Consider the following 20,088-nt stretch of genomic DNA (forward strand, 5'->3'; position numbering starts at 1 on the left):
CCGCTCTGTGTGTATGCGCGCTCCCGCGGCCAGGGGATACAGATCCTGGCGGGGATAAGTACATTGGCACGACACCGGTAAGAAATAAAATCAAAATATATATATATATATTACTTTGATTTTCAGATCGAGATTTAAGGTACCAGTAGGCCTACTTCTAATTTATTGAAATTTCTACTTCTAGTACTCCATTACGATTCAGAAGGAGATATTGTATTTTTTGATCCACTACCTTATTTAACGGCTTTAGTAAGGCTGCTATACCTGCAGGTAAAGTAGAACACCCACAGAGGAAATTAATTTGCATTTGAGTAGGCCTAGGTCTACTTTTATTTTTTAACTTTAAGTACATTTTGCTTAGGTACTTTTACTTAATTACGTTTTCGATGCAGGACTTTTACTTGAAGACAATTATATTGCTGCGATCCATTATTTTACAGTTTTTGCCGATTGCTTACACACGGAAATCAAAAGTATTATTATCAAAACCTTATACTCAAGGAGCAAAACATTGGGCCAGATGTTCACCACTATAAGCACAAATTATTACATTATGTGTATGAGCTTCGCACTTACACATAAATATTACACATAGTGATTTGCAAAAGACTAAACACACTTGTATTCATTAGAATAAAGAAGTTTATCATGATGTCACTTCCTTGCAATTCCAAAGCCCTGACTGTCAAATCAACTTCGCCAATCTTTGAAACACAGCCATCAGGTGCTCAAACCAATGGTTGCTAACAGTTTTTTTCCAATTGCTAAAACACAATTTTGCAAACTAGGCTAGTTTTATCAGACTACTTAACACAATTCACAAAAACAACCACTCAAACTATAAAATACCTCATATATCCTGCAAAATGAAGCACTGCAATCAAAACTACATATACATATACATAGCACTGTCAAAATCAAAGTTTTGCACCAAATGGCACACACTTCTCTCATATTACCAGATTTTTGTCTAACCAGCTGTACACTGTTTGACATAATGAAAAGCACTCTCATCTTTCGTATGCTTTGTCATAATACTAAAATAGTTCAAATTGTAGAAAAGTCTCCACATTGTTCACATGCACAGACATATTTTCAGATACACACACATGCTGTTGAAAAATCTATTCTTCTCTTTTTTACCACCAAGTGTGTGCAACATATGCACAGCAGATATATTTACAATGAACTGAACTAAATTAGGCTCGCAAAAAAGAATAAACTGAAAAGAAAATTGCAGGAAAAAAACATTTAAAAAAAGAGGCAAGAGAAATAATTAAGCAGCATCTTCCATTGTTGTAAAGAAAAAAAGTGATCACCTGTGGTTTTCATAGTGCTAAGTTCTTGATTTAAGTGGTAACATCGTGGTGTTTGGCCATGCAGGCCAATTAGCTCATATAGTGTCCTTTTGAAACGCAGTGGTTTAAAATGGCAAACGTGAATTTTATGTCAGATTATTGTGTCTTAGAACCGTGTTCAGTGCATTTAAAAAGTGACATTTTAAATTGCAAAAGGAGTGTAAATCAGAAAATGTGTTTAGACTTTTGGTGTTTAAACAATTGTTATATGCATGTCATTTTAGTGTGTCAGCAACTGGGAAAGTTGTAGACAAACCATTCAGGTTTAAGCACCATAAAAATGCAGCAGGTACATTCACCTGCATTCAACCAATATAAAAGGAGTCAGAAGAAGAGGGAGGGTGAAAGGGGGATTCCACAGAGGAGTAGAAGGAGGTAGAGGAAGAGGTCAGGCCACGGAGGACATCTGTGAAATGGTGGACTTGCAGCAGTGCAAGAATGCACATTCAAGACGGTTCTCCCCACGCTGTCTTGCCAATCAGGATATCGCCTGAGATGTTGATGAAATTCTCGGGCCAGATCCAGCTAGGCGAAGAGATAATGTCTAGTATTTTCTGTACTTTTTAAGATCTTTTTTTCTATATTTGTAACCTGTACTGGATACAGTATTTTATGTTTGTCTGTTGTTTGCTGAGGTAACAGTTATGTGCACACAACTGTAGTAGCTGCATGAAAACTGGGACACTTTTAGACGTTTTGTTATTTTCCATGTTGACATGTTGACTGATTTGGGTATATGGAGAGAAATAAATTAAATTTTCCTCGGTCAACAGCATTGGTTTTGTGTAGTGTTGCACTTTCTCTATGTACTTCATTAACAGTACTCTAATCACTGAGAAGCAGAATTGTCAAGTGTACTGAAAGGTGCTTTGACGCAAAGGTCCAAGATTCAAGTCTGACCTGTGACGATTTCCTACATGTCTTCTCCCCTTCCTCACCTAATTGTCCTGTCCATTAAAGGCGCAAAACCACAAAAATAATCTTGAAAAAAATTATTGCTGATGCTGATCGGATGTATGCTTGTGTTAATAACATGTGTTTTGAAAAACCAGTCCCTGCTTTCAAAATGGTACTTAAAGAATTCCGGAAAAAAACTGTAACTTCATCATTATCATTTGATCATCATTTTAGAAATTAATTTTATTCCAATTGGAATTTATTTACTTTGTAATTGAATGTTTGAAACACTTTTTTAATATTCAATAACGGTGGGCTTTTTTCTTGAATTATTGACTTTTTATTCAACAAATACTGATTGATAAGCCAGTGCTTCCTTTTCCAACTTAAATATCTACTTGTAGATGATTAAGAGCACTTATGAACTTAACTTAAAGTTACAGTTAGTTGCGTGCAATGACTCTCCCAGTCCTTCAAGGAGATCATTGTTATCATTACGTGAAATTATATAGCCTAATTTTAATGTCGTTTACACAGAGGACTAACACCCTGTTAACAAACATTGGACAAGCATTATCCACATGTTTTTATAAAACACTAATAAAGTTTGTGAAAAAAATAATTATTAGCTGACTTCCCGGAGCTAGAAAATGTGTTTGGTTATTCAACCATTTGGTTAACTTGACCTAAATAGGCAGTCTGTAGTGAAATGGGAGAAAAGAGTAAGAGGTCATTACAGATGTTGACCACTAGAGATCAGCATGCGGTCAGCAGTTATAATAATGTAGGTTGACTCGTTTGAACCAGTTGGTTTAAGGCTAATAAAGCCCCTGACACATCAACCAGACGGTCGACCCTCGGCAGAAAAGGCATTTGGACTGATCAGTCTCCCCAAATTGGTCAAAAAAGTACCTCGGAGCATACCAAAGTGATGAGACATAGTAATCTGTGTCACTTCCCCAATGCAAATCGAGTGCAAATTTGAGTCGCGCATGCGTCACTTTGCGACAAGTAGCCTACAAGATGCTAACGAAAGACTTCTGTATTATTAGTGCAGAATAAAAATGGACCTACTTGACAAAGTTTGTTCACTGTTGGCTACAAGTTAGCAACCAAACACAACAAAGGTTGTCAGTTGAGTGGCGTTTTGAGCTACGTTAGCAGTCAAATAACTATAGATAGCTAAATCGTTTTTAAATCACTGCAAGCTTAGCTACAAGTTAGCAAAATAACACAACAAAGTTTGTCAGTTGAATGGCGTTTTGAGCTAACGTTAGCAAGCAAACAAATATAGATAGCTAAAACGTTGAAATGATTCCAATCTTTGGTTATTGTTTGTTATGGGGAAAGTTTATGATTTCATGGATTTCACAAATTTTAGTCTGACACATGCCGTAAATCCATTCAAATCTGAGCATGCTCGACTCATCTGCACTCAACTTACATCGGGCAGTGACCATAGACTGTAATAAGTAGGAATATTAATTATCGTATTAATATATTTTATTAATATTGTATTAATATTAAGTTATCCATTCTGAACTACGGATATAGTTTTCAACTAGACAGATGAAGATGCCAAAACCATTATTCCTACATTTCCCAGACTGCAGTGCGTCATCCCGAACCCCGCCCATTCCTCTCCCAAACTTTGGTTGTGTCGACTTTCTGTTTTGCATTGATTTGATTGCTTGGGCTCAGCTATGCGAGTTGTTTCGGACGGTGACACACCTTATCCTGCACCACCACTGACTCTTCTCTTCATCTTCATCATCGTCGAAAGAGAAAACAGTTAATTTGGTTGTGTCGCCGTCGCTCTACAGGGTGAAAGATGTCCGGTGGCTTCTGCGGTCCAGAGCCAGTTTAGGAAGATCTTTTCCCACGGAGCCTCATCAGGAAAACCCCCAACGTTTTGCCGTGCATAGGTTGTCATTAGGAGGCAACTCTTTAAGTTGGGCTCCTTCTTTTTAACACCGATCGGGTATGACTGTGAAACTGTGCCCTGGACTACTTACGTGGAGTTAAAGGCTATGTCTGTTGTGCCAGGCCAAGACGAGGACGGGCATGAGATGCCTTCTGGCTAGCATTGCTAACGATATCTGGACCGCAGCTAGCTCGCAAAACACGCATTATATAGCTAGCTAACACATTAGTCGACAACACATTATTGTCGTGTTGGTATCCTTTGTTTTTAAGACACTCCTCAGTCTGCAGTCAGTCAGACAGTCGGTGTTCATTAGAAAGATGCCGAAATAGCGGTTACTTGGTTAACGTTAGCTAACCGTTAGAATCAGTCCTCGAATCAACAACCTTAAAGTTATCTTGTACGCGAGGCACAACGTTAAGCTAGCTAGCAGTGTTTAGCGTTAGTCATCTTTAACATCACAACAAAAAAATCCAAATGCCTAGTCTTTATTCACTGACACAAAACACTGCAGGGACTGTTGTCTGTCCAGCACTAATACACTAATGTTATTGATATGTTAAAACGGACTACAAGTGCAGCCATTAACGTCATTAACAAAGCATAGCAAGTGGGTGGACAAACATGACAACAAACTAACTAGCACGTAACGACAAAGGTTTGATAACAGGACTGATTCACGTTTGAATACGTTAAATTTGGGGTTTTTACACCTGCCTAACCTTGTAAATCACAACACGGAGAAGACGGCTCCTCAAAGCGTTGACCATGGAGGGAAATGCACAACAACAACAGCAACAGAAAACATCTCCTTTAGCTCGGGAACTGACAAGGACATTTAACAGCTACAACAAACACACCATACAACTGAAGAAGAACCTGAAAGAGACTAATGCGTTCTTCCGTGAAATTAGGCAAAAATACAGCAATGCTTGTGCATCGACCATGAGCTCGGAATCAGCATCTTTTGAGGCAGGTAGGTTGGAACACATGCAGTAGCACCGTCTGAACATCCCGGTCGTGCACCTACATGTTGCTGCATTTAACCATGTTTAAAGCCTCCCATGTTCTACTTCTGTATCCTGTATCACAAAGAAGGAACTAACAAGTTTCTGTTGCCAATTAATTGCTCCACCAACAAGTAGACTGAAATGCATTAATTAGGTGTTAGGGAAAACTAAAGAGATTAACCCCCCTCTGAAAAGCATGAATAGACTAAGTGCACCAAATATGTGAAGTCTTCTGCAGGGGGGTGAGGTCCTCACTCAAGGAAACAGTAACGTTTAACATTTAAAAAAAAAACAAAAAAACACTTTGGACCACTATTTTTTCCACATTCGTGTCTAAAACTTTGGAAAACTAGTGCAGATAATAAAAATTAAAAAGCTTAAAGACAAAACTTGCTAAAGAAGTCCACTGAGGACCAACTACAATCATTAGATCTGAGAAAAGTAAGTTTTTGTGTGTGTGTTTGTTTGTTTGTTTGTGTGGGCGTGCATGTGCATGCAACATAAAAATGATCATATACCATATCTAATGTGCCACATCTGCAATAGTAGTTTTCTCGATCATAGCTGGTGTCCTTTACACTGACGCTGAATAATTGTCCTCAATGTTGAGTGAATGTTAAACTGAAGATTAGTCGTAATCAACAGAAAAAAGTGGGAACATAATGTTGCCTTTCATGGGCATAGCTAAACACATGACTTCACCAGATAAACTAGATTCATCTTGAAAATGTCTTTGTTACACTTATTCATCTGATCAAAAATGTGCTTTACGTGATGCAGAAGGATCAGTCAGTAGCCCTTCACCTGATATTTTGGTGGAGGTTAAGCGTAGGTCTGTACTGAATGCCTATTTAGTCCTTCCATTGCAGGGTCATGCGGTCAAGTGCTCAGCACAGGTCTGTCTGAAACAAAAGGTTTTAATGCATCATGTTAGGGCAAGGAATGAATATTAGAAGGGGAAGGCTGGATTAAAGCAACAGTTACAGTAAAACCACATACATATTTCAGAAAGTAAGATATAATAATAATGCTTTATTGATCCTCAAAGGTTAAATTCAGGAAGGCACTTGTATACGAATATAAAGTAGGCCATTGCTGCTCTATCCTCTCTTTGTTATATAACTGTTTTAGACTGTGACTCAGCATTGCTTAGGATTATGTCTGATACCCTCAACCCCCTGAATGTGTTCTTCTGTGTGCGCTCTACATCTTAGGGCTGAATCAAGACATAGTAGCCTAAGGAACAATATCAGCTTTAAAAGATTTTAAATCTCTATCCTTGAACATTGTATTTTCTTGAAATAACGATCTCATACAATGGAGAATGTGTCATTGAGTACTGTATCTCTGCTTACAATATTGAACAAGACTTCCTAACAAGCTCACTAATTCTAGGAGTCAACAGGGTTGCTTTAGGTTACTACTACTAATATGATCCACTTCTCAAAATCAGATACCTCCTTTGACCTTTTGTTTTGTCCGTTCCCCCCCAGCCCAGCTCAGCTGCATCTCTTTCCCCAGTCATGAGGAAGAGTTTCTGCGCAACACTGTGGGCGCTTCCCCGTACATCGTGGTACTGGGCCAGGACTGTGCTGCCCGCTACAGGCTACTTAACTGCCTTCTGGGGGAAAGGCTGCTGCCACTGGGCCCTGAGGCAGGAGAGGCTTGTGAAGGAGTCCAGGGCACTGTCTGCAAGAGGCGGAAGTTGTGTTTCACCCACGGGAGACAGACACGGCTCAGCTTGGCACTGCCTGGTCAGTATGAACTGGTGCACCAGCTGGCAGCTAACTGTGGCCGCTGGGACACGGTGCCCCGGGAAGACCTGGAGATCCATGAGGAATGTGAGGACCCGGCTCACAGGCTAGCAGAGCTGGAGATTACTCTGCATCACCCACTGCTACAGGTAAGCTCTAAGTCACAGAATCGTACTGGATCATTTGCCTCAGTACAGTGTCCACTCATAGCTTAAATAAGGAGTTCAATGAGAAACCATTTACATGACCTGGATGACAGAACCGTCACAGACGTGTAGGCTGGGATAAAAAATGCGTGGTGTTGTTTTTGTTGGCAGAAAGCTCTCTGCGTGGTCCTCCAGTTTCTTTGAACATGTCTGTGAACATCTCTAGACAAGAACAGAATAATTGACATTAAGTCTTCTAGAAAATTCATATTGTGATGATATAATGTCGTACAGCAACTTTTTAAAATTAGTTTTGGAACTGTTTAATGGTCACCAAATGAGAAAAGCCATTTGACTTACAGTGCCTTTAAATCAGTGCTAGGTTAAAGTAATCTTCGCAGTTTTACGTGGGGGGAAAAAACATCTGATTTTGAATTTGTGGTGTAGGGGACACTAATATGAAACAGTCCTTTAGCTATGTCATTGATTTCAATCTTATATGGCCTACTAGTCATAACTGATTTTGTTTTTGTATGGTGGCAGTTCCTCCTGTAGCCTTTTTTCAAAAACAAAGATGAATTGATTTTTTTTTCCATCCTTGTTCGGGCTTGAAGCCTTTGTATTCACACATGGTTTAGTTCACATATTACTAAGCAGAGCAGATCATTTCCTGTGTTGTTAAGTCCATTACTTTACCTGATTTTTGCTACTGTTCAGAAATACAGTCTTTTTCTAGTGGCTCTTCTCCGGTTAAGGAATTGAGCACTTCTTAAAAACCGATTCACAGATTACTGTCAGGTTACGTGGGAAAAGGAAAAATCAGAACAGTCAGTGTCACAAAAAAATTACAATATCTTGAGATTGTGAATTGATTTAGCATGGTGTAACGATTGAAGTGTTTCCTTATCATGTGTGACACGTGGAAATTGGTCTTTAATCTATTACAGCAAGGCCCCTTAGGGCATCACACAGGCCCAGAAAAGGCCTAGCTCTGGCTCAGGACAGCCCAGCCGCCCAACTCCCTTACGTAATGCCACTGGTCTGGTGCAATTCACATGACCAGGTTATGTTAAAAAAAAAAAAAAAAAAAACTTTGCTGTGATGAAGTTGCTATGGTTACAACTGAATTATGGGAGACTGGTTGTTCACGTCATTACAAAAAAACATTATTGTTTTTTATTAGTAAAGAAAGTAATTATTTAAGTTAGGGTTTTGTTTGAGCCGCGCTTATAGAAAAGATCTATTCACATCCAACATTTCTGCTAAGATCTAAAATCAATTTGTACTAATATCGAAGTACACAAAACGAGTGCGTAAAAACTTAATTTGGGAGAACCTTTATTAGAGTTCATGTTTGACTGTTATAGTTTAATGTGTGGCATTTGTGATAGTTTTTTGTTTTGTTTGGTAAAATCCATGGTATGGAGTTTCCATGACTCTCTCCACTGTCTGTTTATACGTAATGTGTCGGTAAAATATGGCCGTACACTTTCAAAACCTTTTCATTGCTGCTTCAAGATCCACCACTCTTATCTTAAAAACAGAAAAGCATAATAGAAGAACGTCTGGAAATAAAATAGTGCTCGAAGTAAAACCATTTATTTCACCCCCCCCCTCCCCGTTTTCACATGTGACTGAGAGGCTCAGGCGTGGGATCTGCAGTCCCTTACTTGGGTCAAAACGTTTGTCACACTTGAGAGGACCCTCAGAGGCTAAAAATACAAACTTTATCACAGATGAGAGACAGAATGACCAATTGCATTTCCATGCTCAAATTGAATTAAATAGTCAATTTAAATTAATATTTGCAATATTATTTTGATAGTTGTGAACGTGTTGTGTAAGCAGTGTGTCTCTCTTTAGGTTTCTGCTGAATAAAGAAGAGATTAAAGTGTTTAAGTTGGAGTAAATGAAGGCACAGAATCTCTCTGCCCACTGTGGTATTCACACTCTCCTGCCATAATCACAGCAACATGCTTTAGAGGCCAACTTGCTAATTATCCTTCTCTTCATCCCAGAGTTAACCCATGCTTTCCCACTTAACTTAAACACCCAGAGGACAAAAGGGGGCTATGCTGTCGCCACGTTTCTAAAATTCTTTTATGTTCATTGTTCCATGAATTCACGTAAGCAAGTCGGCTTGTTAACAAAGGCCTGTGATATTAGCATATTACCAGTCACCCTTAAATTATGCTAAAAGGAGAACACTAATTTCTTACATGGCTATTTGACCATGTTGCTTTGTAGAACTGGCTCAGATGTAAGCATTAATGCTAACTCATACTGACCCTTCTTAAGGACATATAAAAAACAAAAACAAAATAGTAACCTCAAAATAGCCTCAGCTCAGACATTTTCTTCAAGGCTTGTTGTTGAAAACTGACTGTATTAAAGAATTCAAACATTGTATTGATTTTGATTGGCTGTGAACAAATGTTTGCAGGCTATCTCTGTTCCAAAAAAACTGCTCAGAAGGGCGCTGCGCTTGTTTCTTGGAGACAGGACTGACAGTCTCCTTTGTGTAGCTGTTGGTTATTTTTGCCTCTTTTCTCTGGCTCTTTCCCTCCGCCATAGTCTCCCTCTCAAGCTCTCTACAAGTAGTTGTTATTTATCAAAGGTTAAGAAAAACCTATTTACTTGTGTCATTTTCCTGCCCTGTCACAGACTTTTCCAAGATCACCACAAATATTTATGTGCCATTAGGTGTACAGAAATAGAAGGAGCTTGTGATGTGTGTGGAAGATTATTTTTTTTCTTTTTTGCAGTTGAAGAGGTTTAAACTTCTGGTTTAAATTGGTTTGAAAACTGCTCCAATTGCATTGAACACTTTATATAAGAGGTTATAGTTTTGTTGTTAAGAAATTTTTATGCATTTTGTGTCAAAAAAAGGTCTGTTCATCTAAATTACATAAAACATGTTCGGCATATAAAAAAAGGAAATTCATGTTTTTGAATGTTGTTCTATTAAGAGGTCTATGGATTATTCAATTTTTCTGACCTGAACATGTTTTTCTTGAGTTTTTAAAACACTGCATTTATTATCCTAAATTAGATGCACCTGTTTGTGATCGATAGCTGCATAAAGACACCTGTCCACCCCATAAAATCAGTAAGAATTCAACTACTAACATGGCCAAGACCAAAGAGCTGTCCAAAGACACTAGAGACAAAATTTTACACCTCCACAAGGCTGGAAAGGGCTACGGGGAAATTGCCAAGCAGCTTGGTGAAAAAAGGTCCACTGTTGGAGCAATCATTAGAAAATGGAAGAAGCTAAACATGACTGTCAATCTCCCTTGGACTGGGGCTCCATGCAAGATCTCACCTCGTAGGGTCTCAATGATCCCAAGAAAAGTGAAAAACCACCGTTTCCAAGGTTACTGTTGGTAATACACTAAGACATCATGGTTTGAAATAATGCATGGCCTGGAAGGTTACCCTGCTTAAACCAGCACATGTCAAGGCCCGTCTTAAGTTCGCCAATGACCATTTGGATGATACAGAGGAGTCATGGGAGAAAGTCATGTGGTCAGATGAGACCGAAATAGAACTTTTTGGTCATAATTCCACTAACCGTGTTTGGAGGAAGAAGAATGATGAGTACCATCTCAAGAACACCATCCCTACTGTGAAGCATGGGGGTGGTAGCATCATGCTTTGGGGGTGTTTTTCTGCACATGGGACAGGGTGACTGCACTGTATTAAGGAGAGGAGGACCGGGGCCATGTATTGCGAGATTTTGGGGAACAACCTCCTTCCCTCAGTTAGAGCATTGAAGATGGGTTGAGGCTGGGTCTTCCAACATGACAATGACCCGAAGCACACAGCCAGGATAACCAAGAAGAGGCTCTGTTAGAGGCATATCAAGGTTCTGGCGTGGCCTAGCCAGTCTCCAGACCTAAACCCAATAGAGAATCTTTGGAGGGAGCTCAAACTCCATGTTTCTCAGCGACAGCCCGGAAACCTGACTGATCTAGCGAAGATCTGTGTGGAGGAATGGACCAAAATCCCTTCTGCAGTGTGTGCAAAGCTGGTGGAAAAACTACAGGAAACATTTGACCTCTGTAATTTCAAACAAAGGCTACTGTACCAAATATTAACATATTTTCTCAAGTGTTCAAATACTTACTTACAGCAGTATCATCCAAATAAATAATAAAAAATTCATACATTGGGATTTCTGGATTTTTTTTTAGATTATGTCTCTCACAGTGGCCATGCACAATTTCAGACCCCTTCATGATATCTAAGTGGGAGAACTTGCAAAATAGCAGGGTGTTCAAATACTTATTTTCCTCACTGTATTTGTTTTATTCTGGAGAACTGGCTTTTTTCACAGAACCATATTTCATAATAATTTCCTGTGTACATACTAGTCTGGCTCCACCCTACTACACACTACTTCTAAATTTTCATTTTCCTTCAGTACTAGGCCTTAACGATTAATTGTTATAAAATCGAATCTTGATTCACCCTGTTCACGATTACATTTTTAAATTACTTTGATTCTTATTTAATTTTATGAGCCGACTGCATGCAAAACGCTACTTCTATTTTCAGTGAGTTTTAAACATAGACTGTATAAAATAGGTTTTAAAGCACTCCCAAGTTCTGCAATGCTCTCCCTTCTCTTCATGGAAGCCTCTATGTTTACACGCTTGCGGTGATGAGCAGTGTGCTGTATCTATGTTTGGTACCGCCTGTCACTCTGCGTCACTTTGCAACAAGTAGCACACAAGATGCTAACGAGAGACTTCTGTAATATCAATACAGTAAAAATGTACCTACTTAACAAAGTTCGTTCACTGCCGGCTACAAGCTAGCAGTCAACAAACTTTGTCAAACACAACAAATAGCAATGCTAAGCTAACGTCACAACCAAACATTAGCGGATTTGTTTTGGGCAGATCCAATAATTTTAAACTTGATCAGACTTCAAGAGAGTCTCCAGAGTGGCCAGACTCTCTGTTCAAATGAAATGTACACGATTCTGGTAGAACCAGGCTATGAATATACACCATTTTGCCTGATATGAAAGTCACTTTTTTGTGTTTTTCCTTTTTTCTTTTTGTGGTTTGGAATCAGGAAGCAAAGGTCATGGTGGTGCCTTGTCAAAGTGTCCAGCCCATAGAAGAGGCCCTGGAAGACTGCACACGCGGCATGATCCCTATCATACTCTATGCCATCAACCAAGACTCCCTCAGCACAGATCAGGTGGCTGAGCTCTGGAAGGTCAAAGAAATGCTCTCCTTTCCCATCTGTTTTATTCGTATCCCTGACACCATGTCAGCAGCCTCCCCTGAACCTGGCCGCCGTGTGGAGAAGGAAAAGGAGAGGGAGAAGAGTGCACTCCATAAGCAGCTGCTTTCCCTCGGCCTTCTCAGTAGCCTGACAGGAAACTGTTCCTGTGGCGCCCCTACACAGATACCCGCCCCAGGTGCCAAACCCCAGAGTGTGCTCTGTGAAGCTTTCGAAAGGCTGCACCGGTTGCTGGTGCCTTTCGCTCGCCAGGTGCTTCAAAACCAGCAGGTGGAAGCTGCCAACCTGCTTAATGGGGTTCACTGTCGCTGTCTAGATCTTTTCATCAACCAGGTCAGAGGATGATGACACAGTTAATTTATATGTCTGTGATTGTTGTACTGTTTCCTACTCACGACAGTTGTTATTACCTTTGCATTAAAGCTTGATCTCAGTCCACATTGACCCTGTATGCCCAATGAAAAATAACCATCAGGCCTTTAACCTTTCTGCTTACCATCCCTGCAGGCCTTTGACATGCAGAGGGACCTGCAGATAACACCACGCAGGCTGGAGTACACCCGTGACAAAGAGGGTGAACTCTTTACCTCCCTAATGGCCATCGCTAATCGCAAACAGGAAGAAATGAAAGAGATGATTGTGGAAACACTCGGCAGCATGAAAGAGCAGCTGCTGGAGGATGCTGCCAACCTGGAGTTTACAGGTTAGTAAGTAAACACTTTGGTTAAAGTGCTATCTAGCTTGTTTATATCAAAATAGGGATTCTAGTCCAGATAGATATGAGGCACATCTACACACACACCACTTATGACTTTAGTCTGGAAGAAAGTGAAACGGTCATTGCAGGAGAGCAACCCCAAAAGCATGTGGCAAGGTCTAAAAACTATGACAGGGCTGCACAATTAATCGAATTTTAATCACGATCACAATCACGATTTTGGCTTCCCACAAACAAACTTGCGTGATCAAGCGATATTTTGAATGCGTCATTTCATAGAACGCCCGTGTTTTTTTGCAACGCCAATCTACCGCTCAGTAAACCACTGTCTGATCATGAGCCAGTCAGAGTTGTTCCCTGCATCGCGCAGCTTAGTTTCTAGGTGAAGACAGTCACAGAGGACAGAGTAACGTGAGGAAAATTTCACAACAGATAGCAGTCGGTTATATGTCGGTCACAAGGTTTACCAGTCTACTAGTAAAAACTCAGCAGGTACCGGTGGTAGTTAGTGTCTGTTAGCTCACAGGGCTCCAGTGTGCGACTAACATTTTTCCTCTAGGTCGCACGTTAATTGTTATTAACACAGCTGTATTTTGTTAAGCATGAGAGGCAAACCTGTATTTGTACCAGTATTTCTGCTGGTAACTCTGCTATTGCGGCCGTCACGGCGAAAAACACAGAAGAAATTATTGAATGCAACTATTCGTGTGAGACGGAGCCTGCTGAACCTTCAAGAGATGTGAACCGTGGCCAGAATACCATAGTTCATAAAAATGCAGCGCAGTGACAATGCAGACTTTCCTGTAATAAATTATTCCTTTTAGGATGGTTATAATGTTCAGTTTTGAGAGGTATTGATTCAACTGTGGTCAGTTTGGAGTCTGCAGTTTGTGGTGTTGCTGAACTATATTATGTGATACAAAGAGGTTTTTGTCAACACCTTTTATACAAATGAGAGTTGGCTAAATATCAGAAACACCTCTTTGTTAAATGCAAACCACCCAGTGCTATAACTAGCCAACTGGGATAATCAGGTACACTGAATCTATCACAACCCTCCAGAGACACTTCCGTCTGCAAGAACAATTAATGTTGGACAAACATTTGATAAATCTCTTTAACATTAAATTATTTTAATCTTTCTTTTTGTGTTTCATTATACAAACATGATTAGAGAGAAAATTACAGTTATATTCAAGGTGGAAAATTGGAAATGGGAAATAATGGAAATAAAATGGAAAATATAAGGGTTATTTGCTTAGGTTGTGTTAACAATGTCATCTGCAAATAGAAACAGATATTTTACCATATCATAAGCAAACAGTATCCATTAACTTACTAAATAAAAAATACTGTTTACTTTACTTTGGGCTTTAAATATAAAATATATTCAATCAAGTAATATAATCAAAACTTTCTCTGTTGTTGTTGGTAATACACACCATGTCTACATATTAACTTGCAAACTATTTTCTTTTAACTGCAGACATTATTGTAACAAGTAATGGAGATCCTGTTACATCGAAGGAGATCAAATCTTGCATCCACCAGATCCAGGAACTGATTGTGGTTCGTTTGAATCAGGCTGTGGCAAATAAGCTCATCAGCTCTGTGGACTATCTGAGGGAGAGCTTTGTGGGAACTCTGGAGCGATGTCTCAACAGTCTGGAGAAGTCACACATGGAGTCTTCTGTCCACAACATCACTTCCAATCACCTCAAGCAGGTGGGCAGTAGTTTGTGAAAGAAAGGAACCTTATATATGCTTGTCATGAAAGCTAAGTATGAAGATACTTTAATGTGAGCAGTATGATCGTACTTATTCATCTCTCTCTCTCTCTCTCTCTCTCTCTCTCTCTCTCTCTCTCTCTCTCTCTCTCTGTAACTTTGTCAAGAAAAGTTATATATTAATATTGAAGTCCAAGATAAAGAAAGCTGGAGACTTGACTAATGCCTCAGTAAGACCAGTTTCAGCAATCCAATTCCAAATGTTTACAGGGAGAGACAATTTGAGGGCTAGTATATGGATTAGAAAAAAATAGATTAAATTGTAGAACATGTCAGACAAATCACCTGCTCTTTTCTCTTTTTACTGTTCATTTAACCATTTAAACCTAAGTATGAACAGAGAAGTGGTTAGAAAAGCCAATCAAAACAAGAGTACAACGGGATCAGAGACACTAATTAGCCGAAGAAATAAAATGTGGTTTTCCAACAAAGACGAGGGACATTTCATATTTACATCCTCTTCTCATCTGCCACAGTTATTAAATGCTGCCTATCACGTAGAAGTCACCTTTCATTCAGGATCCTCTGTCACAAGACTCTTCTGGGAGCAAATTAAACAGGTGATTTTCTAATAAATTCAGTAAGAAGAGTTTCTCACCACATGATAATTGATGGCTTCTAATGAAGTGTACTTACGCTATGTCTTGCTCCCAGATAATCCACAGGATAACGTTTGTGAACCCACCTGCCATCACTCCAGAGTGGAAGAGGAAAGTGGCCCAGGACGCCATAGAAAGTCTGAGTGCTGCCAAACTGGCCAGAAGCATCTGCTCACAGTTCAGAACCCGCCTCAACAGCTCCCATGAGGCCTTTGCAGCATCTCTGCGTCAGGTGAACTTTATCTCTCTCTCTGCCTTTTTCTTTAATTTCTCATCTGTCTCTCTCTCTTTGACTTAAAGTGGTGGTTTGGAGTAATTTCACCCTAGGGTCCTTTGCACCATCACCTCGAGCCAAACAACCCCCCAGAAGTTTTTCTCCCTTGGTCTAACGTTGGTCGACTTAGCCCTATCAAACAAGCAACAGCTTCATGACAGTGACAGCTCCTTAAAATCTTCAATTACCTTTCTATAGACAGCTTTCGGCTCTCAGGCTATACGATCATGGTTCATGTATTCCTCTTCACTAGAATTACTTTAACTTTTAAGCCCGTTCATGCAAAAATCTGTCCACAAAGTCCCTGACAAATCAGTTCCGGTCATATTGCTCTGATGATAATGATCACATGACAGCCAATGTGGGTCAGCTGAGCACAATTTAAACAGCAGTGCTGAGAACTCAACCCGGTACTGTCACCCTCTGGATAAAAATACATAAAAAATACATCATTGAGGAACTGCTGGCCAGGACCTCTGCATTAACCAGTCTGACTAATGACTACATTGCCACAGAGGTGAAGGCCGCTGGCCTGTAGTCACTGAGAACCTGCAGGGCGGTAGTCCTTAGCAACAGTTTCCATGGTGATGTCTCTTTCTGACGTTCTAATGATGTGGTTAAAAAGAAAAGGACTAAATTAAATGTCACGCTGGACCAAAAAGATTTAATACAAACTCAACTTTTAAAGGCAGTTAGGCATATTAGAGGTTGCTTTAATAGTTAATTGTAACACGTTTGTTAAATGAACCCAGAGCAGCTGTTCTTAATGCTAAACATGAGATTTTATGTCACGTGTTGCTGTAGCTGGAGGAAGGGCATACGGGGCGTCTGGAGCGCACTGAGGACCTGTGGCTGCGTGTGAGGAAGGATCACGCCCCTCGGCTGGCCCGGCTGTCTCTGGAGAGCCGCTCCCTCAGAGATGTGCTGCTGCACGGTGAGTCACCACTAAATACTCTCTTTTTAAATTCTGTGAATTTGTATCTTTTTGCACACACAGCCATTTGTGACCATCCCCAACTGCATTGTTTTTTTTGACAGGCAAGCCTAAGCTGGGCAAGGAGTTGGGTCGGGGTCAGTACGGGGTTGTGTACTTGTGTGACAGTTGGGGGGGACATTACCCATGTGCCTTAAAGTCTGTGGTACCGCCTGATGATAAACACTGGAACGATCTGGCTTTGGAGTTTCACTACACAAGGTGAGTCAGTGAGAGTTAGTGTAAAACAAAAACTTTGCTTATCTGATTTATAAACACCACACTGTTGCAGGTACCAAAGCCAGTACTTGTCCCAGCTTGCAGCACATTTTACAGACACTCAAGACGTGTGCATGGGAAATTTGAAATGGCCTTAAGCAGTTTCTGAGGCACCTACGATTATCATTGGACAGGCCAAACTCTACCCAGTACATGAAAAAAAATTGTTTTGACTGTTGAAGCCTTGAGGCTATTCTGTGCTATTGTCAGTATGAACGTATCTAATCAATGCTCGTCTGCTCCAACTGCCATGAACCTGAGGACTGCAGGACGTTGTGAAACTGCCTTATTGTAGAAAAACTATACTTACATAATCTCTGACTTTAAGATGACAAAAAGTGATTATTTTTTGATTGTACGAACATTTTATTTTCCTCTTTTCTCCTTTGCTTCAGGTCTCTGCCCAAGCATGAGCGGCTCGTCGACCTTCACGGCTCTGTGATCGATCACACCTACGGAGGCGGCTCCAGCATCGCTGTGCTGCTCATCATGGAGCGGCTGCACAGAGACCTCTATACAGGCTTGAAGGTGACTTGATAATGCAGAGATTAGAAAAAGAGACAGGTTAATGTTTCATAGGTAAAATCTCACTCACTACTTCCAGTTAAGTCTACTTTTCCCTTCTCTCCCCATCTCTACCAGGGGGGTTTATCACTGAGGGAGAGACTTCAGATCGCTCTGGATGTGGTGGAGGGGATACGCTTCCTGCACGGTCAGGGCCTGCTGCACAGAGACATAAAGCTAAAGAATGTCCTGGTAAGTTCAGAAAAAACTAATAGTTCAGCAAACCTATAGGGTCTGTGGCTTCTGCGGGGTTTTCTGTTTCGGTAGTAACTGTATCACAGCACTTCAGGGATACAATACATACTATTTACGGACACATCAGCATGCATAACATTGTTATTGGGCCAATAGTACTTTACATTTTTTTTTTTTTAAACCAGTTTGGGAATTTTATCAGAAGTAAAATAAAGAGATGTAAGTTGGCAGTAGTCATTCTCTGCCATTGTTCCATCCAGGTGAGCTAGTTTCAAAGTAATCTGCCATGAGAAAAGTCTATTTTCACTGGAAAATCTTAGTCTGAAAACCCACCGCCATAAATCACTTCAACACAGAAGCCGGTCCAATTGAGATGCAACCCACAACCTAATTTGACCTAACAAGATTTTAATTGTTTTCAACCCTTTTCCAGTTGGACAAGCAAAATCGTGCAAAAATTACCGACCTAGGCTTCTGTAAACCAGAGGCCATGATGTCTGGCAGCATCGTTGGAACCCCCATCCACATGGCACCAGAGCTGTTTACAGGTACCGCTACTCAACTGTCACATCGTTGATGAATTTCAACTTAAAGTAACTTCCTGGTTACAGTTTGATAGGTCATAACTGTCTGAACACGCAGCTACTAGTGTCTCACAAAAGTTATTTGTTTGTTTTTCGTTTTTTTACACTTGAGAGGATAACTATTACATGACAATGTAATCGGAACATGAATTTGTCAATTCATTTTATGTCAAAACTTAGAATTGTGCAGTTATGCTATATATATATCAGTCTTTTATAAGGTTTTCTCTTCTCCTAACAGGAAAGTATGATAACTCTGTGGATGTTTACGCCTTCGGTATCCTCTTCTGGTACCTCTGCACTGGTTCAGTAAAACTTCCAGAAGCCTTTGAGAAATGCTCCAGTAAGGACCAGCTCTGGAATAATGTAAAAAAAGGTAAACACTGCTTTCACACCTGCTGTTTGTCTGGATCAATGACATCTTAATAAATGTTTAGCTGTATTTTAGTTCTAGTCTGGTTTGTGTTCACACTGACGTTTTACAAACAAACCAAGAACAGTTAACATGACGCCATGCTAACTGACAGGAACTCATTGATTGGACAGTTTAGGGACGTCTTCTGTTGGCTCTGTATGGATCCATGCCGGCAAAAAATGTTCTGGCGACGCTTCTAATGCGTTTATTGAAATCCTCAGATGTCACGCATCCACAAGGAAATAACTGATTATGAGCATTAGTTGAGACGTGTGCGGTCAGTTGGTCTCTCTATCTGTCTATCTGTCTGTCTATATATGTCTCTATGTGTCTCTATATGTTTCGGCTGACTCATGCCCATGTCGTCTCCAGGAGCCAGACCTGAGCGGTTGCCCACTTTTGATGAGGAATGCTGGCAGCTGATGGAGGCCTGCTGGAATGGAGACCCTTCCCAGAGGCCCCTGCTTGGTATCGTGGAGCCCAGCCTGCAAAGCATCATGGTCCGGCTCTGCAACTGTGGCTCGGAACAGAAAAGCAGTAGCCTCGAGGACTCAAATTGAAAACACTCCAGACAAACTAACAAATGTGTGACAGGGATTTTGATCAGGAAAGATTTTTTTTGTATTTATGAATAACGGAGATAAACGGTAGACCAATGGATAATGTTTGAGCTGTCCTCCTTTGTTGGATTTACATTATTTATGAGGAGTTGATACAGACCAGAAGTTTGCAAATATGTGTGTTTTATTGTTCGTTTGTGTGTATTTGTATACATGCTTTTGTCCTAGCTGCTGTGCTAATTGTTACTTTGTCATAGAATTGTTACTAGATGCAAATTGTTTTAGAAGTTGTTCATTCCCAGTATTATGAAAAAATATAAATATATAAAAGACTAATTTTAGATTGTATTTAAAGTGAACATGTCTGCATCTATACAAATACATCTTTTTTTTAATAAAAATGAGCTGTTAAAACATGTTTGTGTCATACGCGGTTTCATTTTTCATTTTTTAATTCTTTTTGGCTTGTGACTCCTCAAAACTATGAAATGTCTACTTGCACCACATCTCCACTGGTTGCATGTGTCCATGTGTACAGTTCTGGAAATGTCACATTTTAGTAAATTTCAAGTAGTAACACAAGTAGATTTGTTTTGAAAGAAATACTGTGTACTTTGTATTACAAAACATGAGCATATGTTTAGTGGTGTATCTCACAGAAAATTTGAATCCTCTTTTACAATGTAAGTACAGTTTTTCTATCTAATAATTCTAAAAACTTCAATATAACTTAACAGTTAAGCCTTTCCGTTTCAGAACCACCTTTCCATTTCAGAACCAGCTGGACCTCTG

The 20,088-nt window shown here is 40.0% G+C and overlaps 1 protein-coding gene across 1 annotated transcript; it reads left to right on the plus strand.

The window, feature by feature from the left end:
- Window positions 1-3,870: 3,870 nt before the first annotated feature.
- Window positions 3,871-19,710, plus strand: dstyk (dual serine/threonine and tyrosine protein kinase). The gene is made up of 14 exons (XM_034869243.1): window positions 3,871-5,155; window positions 6,683-7,092; window positions 12,175-12,681; window positions 12,856-13,051; window positions 14,553-14,791; window positions 15,330-15,413; window positions 15,508-15,684; window positions 16,531-16,660; window positions 16,765-16,921; window positions 17,374-17,506; window positions 17,621-17,734; window positions 18,171-18,285; window positions 18,563-18,697; window positions 19,109-19,710. Exons 1-14 carry the CDS (start codon window positions 4,948-4,950, stop codon window positions 19,294-19,296), a joined length of 2,793 nt encoding a protein of 930 aa, XP_034725134.1. The 5' UTR covers window positions 3,871-4,947; the 3' UTR covers window positions 19,297-19,710.
- The last annotated feature ends 378 nt before the right edge of the window (window positions 19,711-20,088 follow it).

This window comes from Etheostoma cragini, chromosome 4, assembly GCF_013103735.1.
Source record: "Etheostoma cragini isolate CJK2018 chromosome 4, CSU_Ecrag_1.0, whole genome shotgun sequence".
Lineage (NCBI taxonomy): Eukaryota > Metazoa > Chordata > Actinopteri > Perciformes > Percidae > Etheostoma > Etheostoma cragini.

What these genes read in the sequence shown, in the direction of transcription:
- dstyk (XM_034869243.1), top strand. Translation starts at nt 4,948, where the DNA reads ATGGAGGGAAATGCACAACAACAACAGCAACAGAAAACATCTCCTTTA. An exon ending in TTGCAGCATCTCTGCGTCAG is followed by an intron (nt 15,685 to 16,530) that starts GTGAACTTTATC and finishes GTGTTGCTGTAG; the next exon opens with CTGGAGGAAGGGCATACGGG. An exon ending in ACCTCTATACAGGCTTGAAG is followed by an intron (nt 17,507 to 17,620) that starts GTGACTTGATAA and finishes CATCTCTACCAG; the next exon opens with GGGGGTTTATCACTGAGGGA.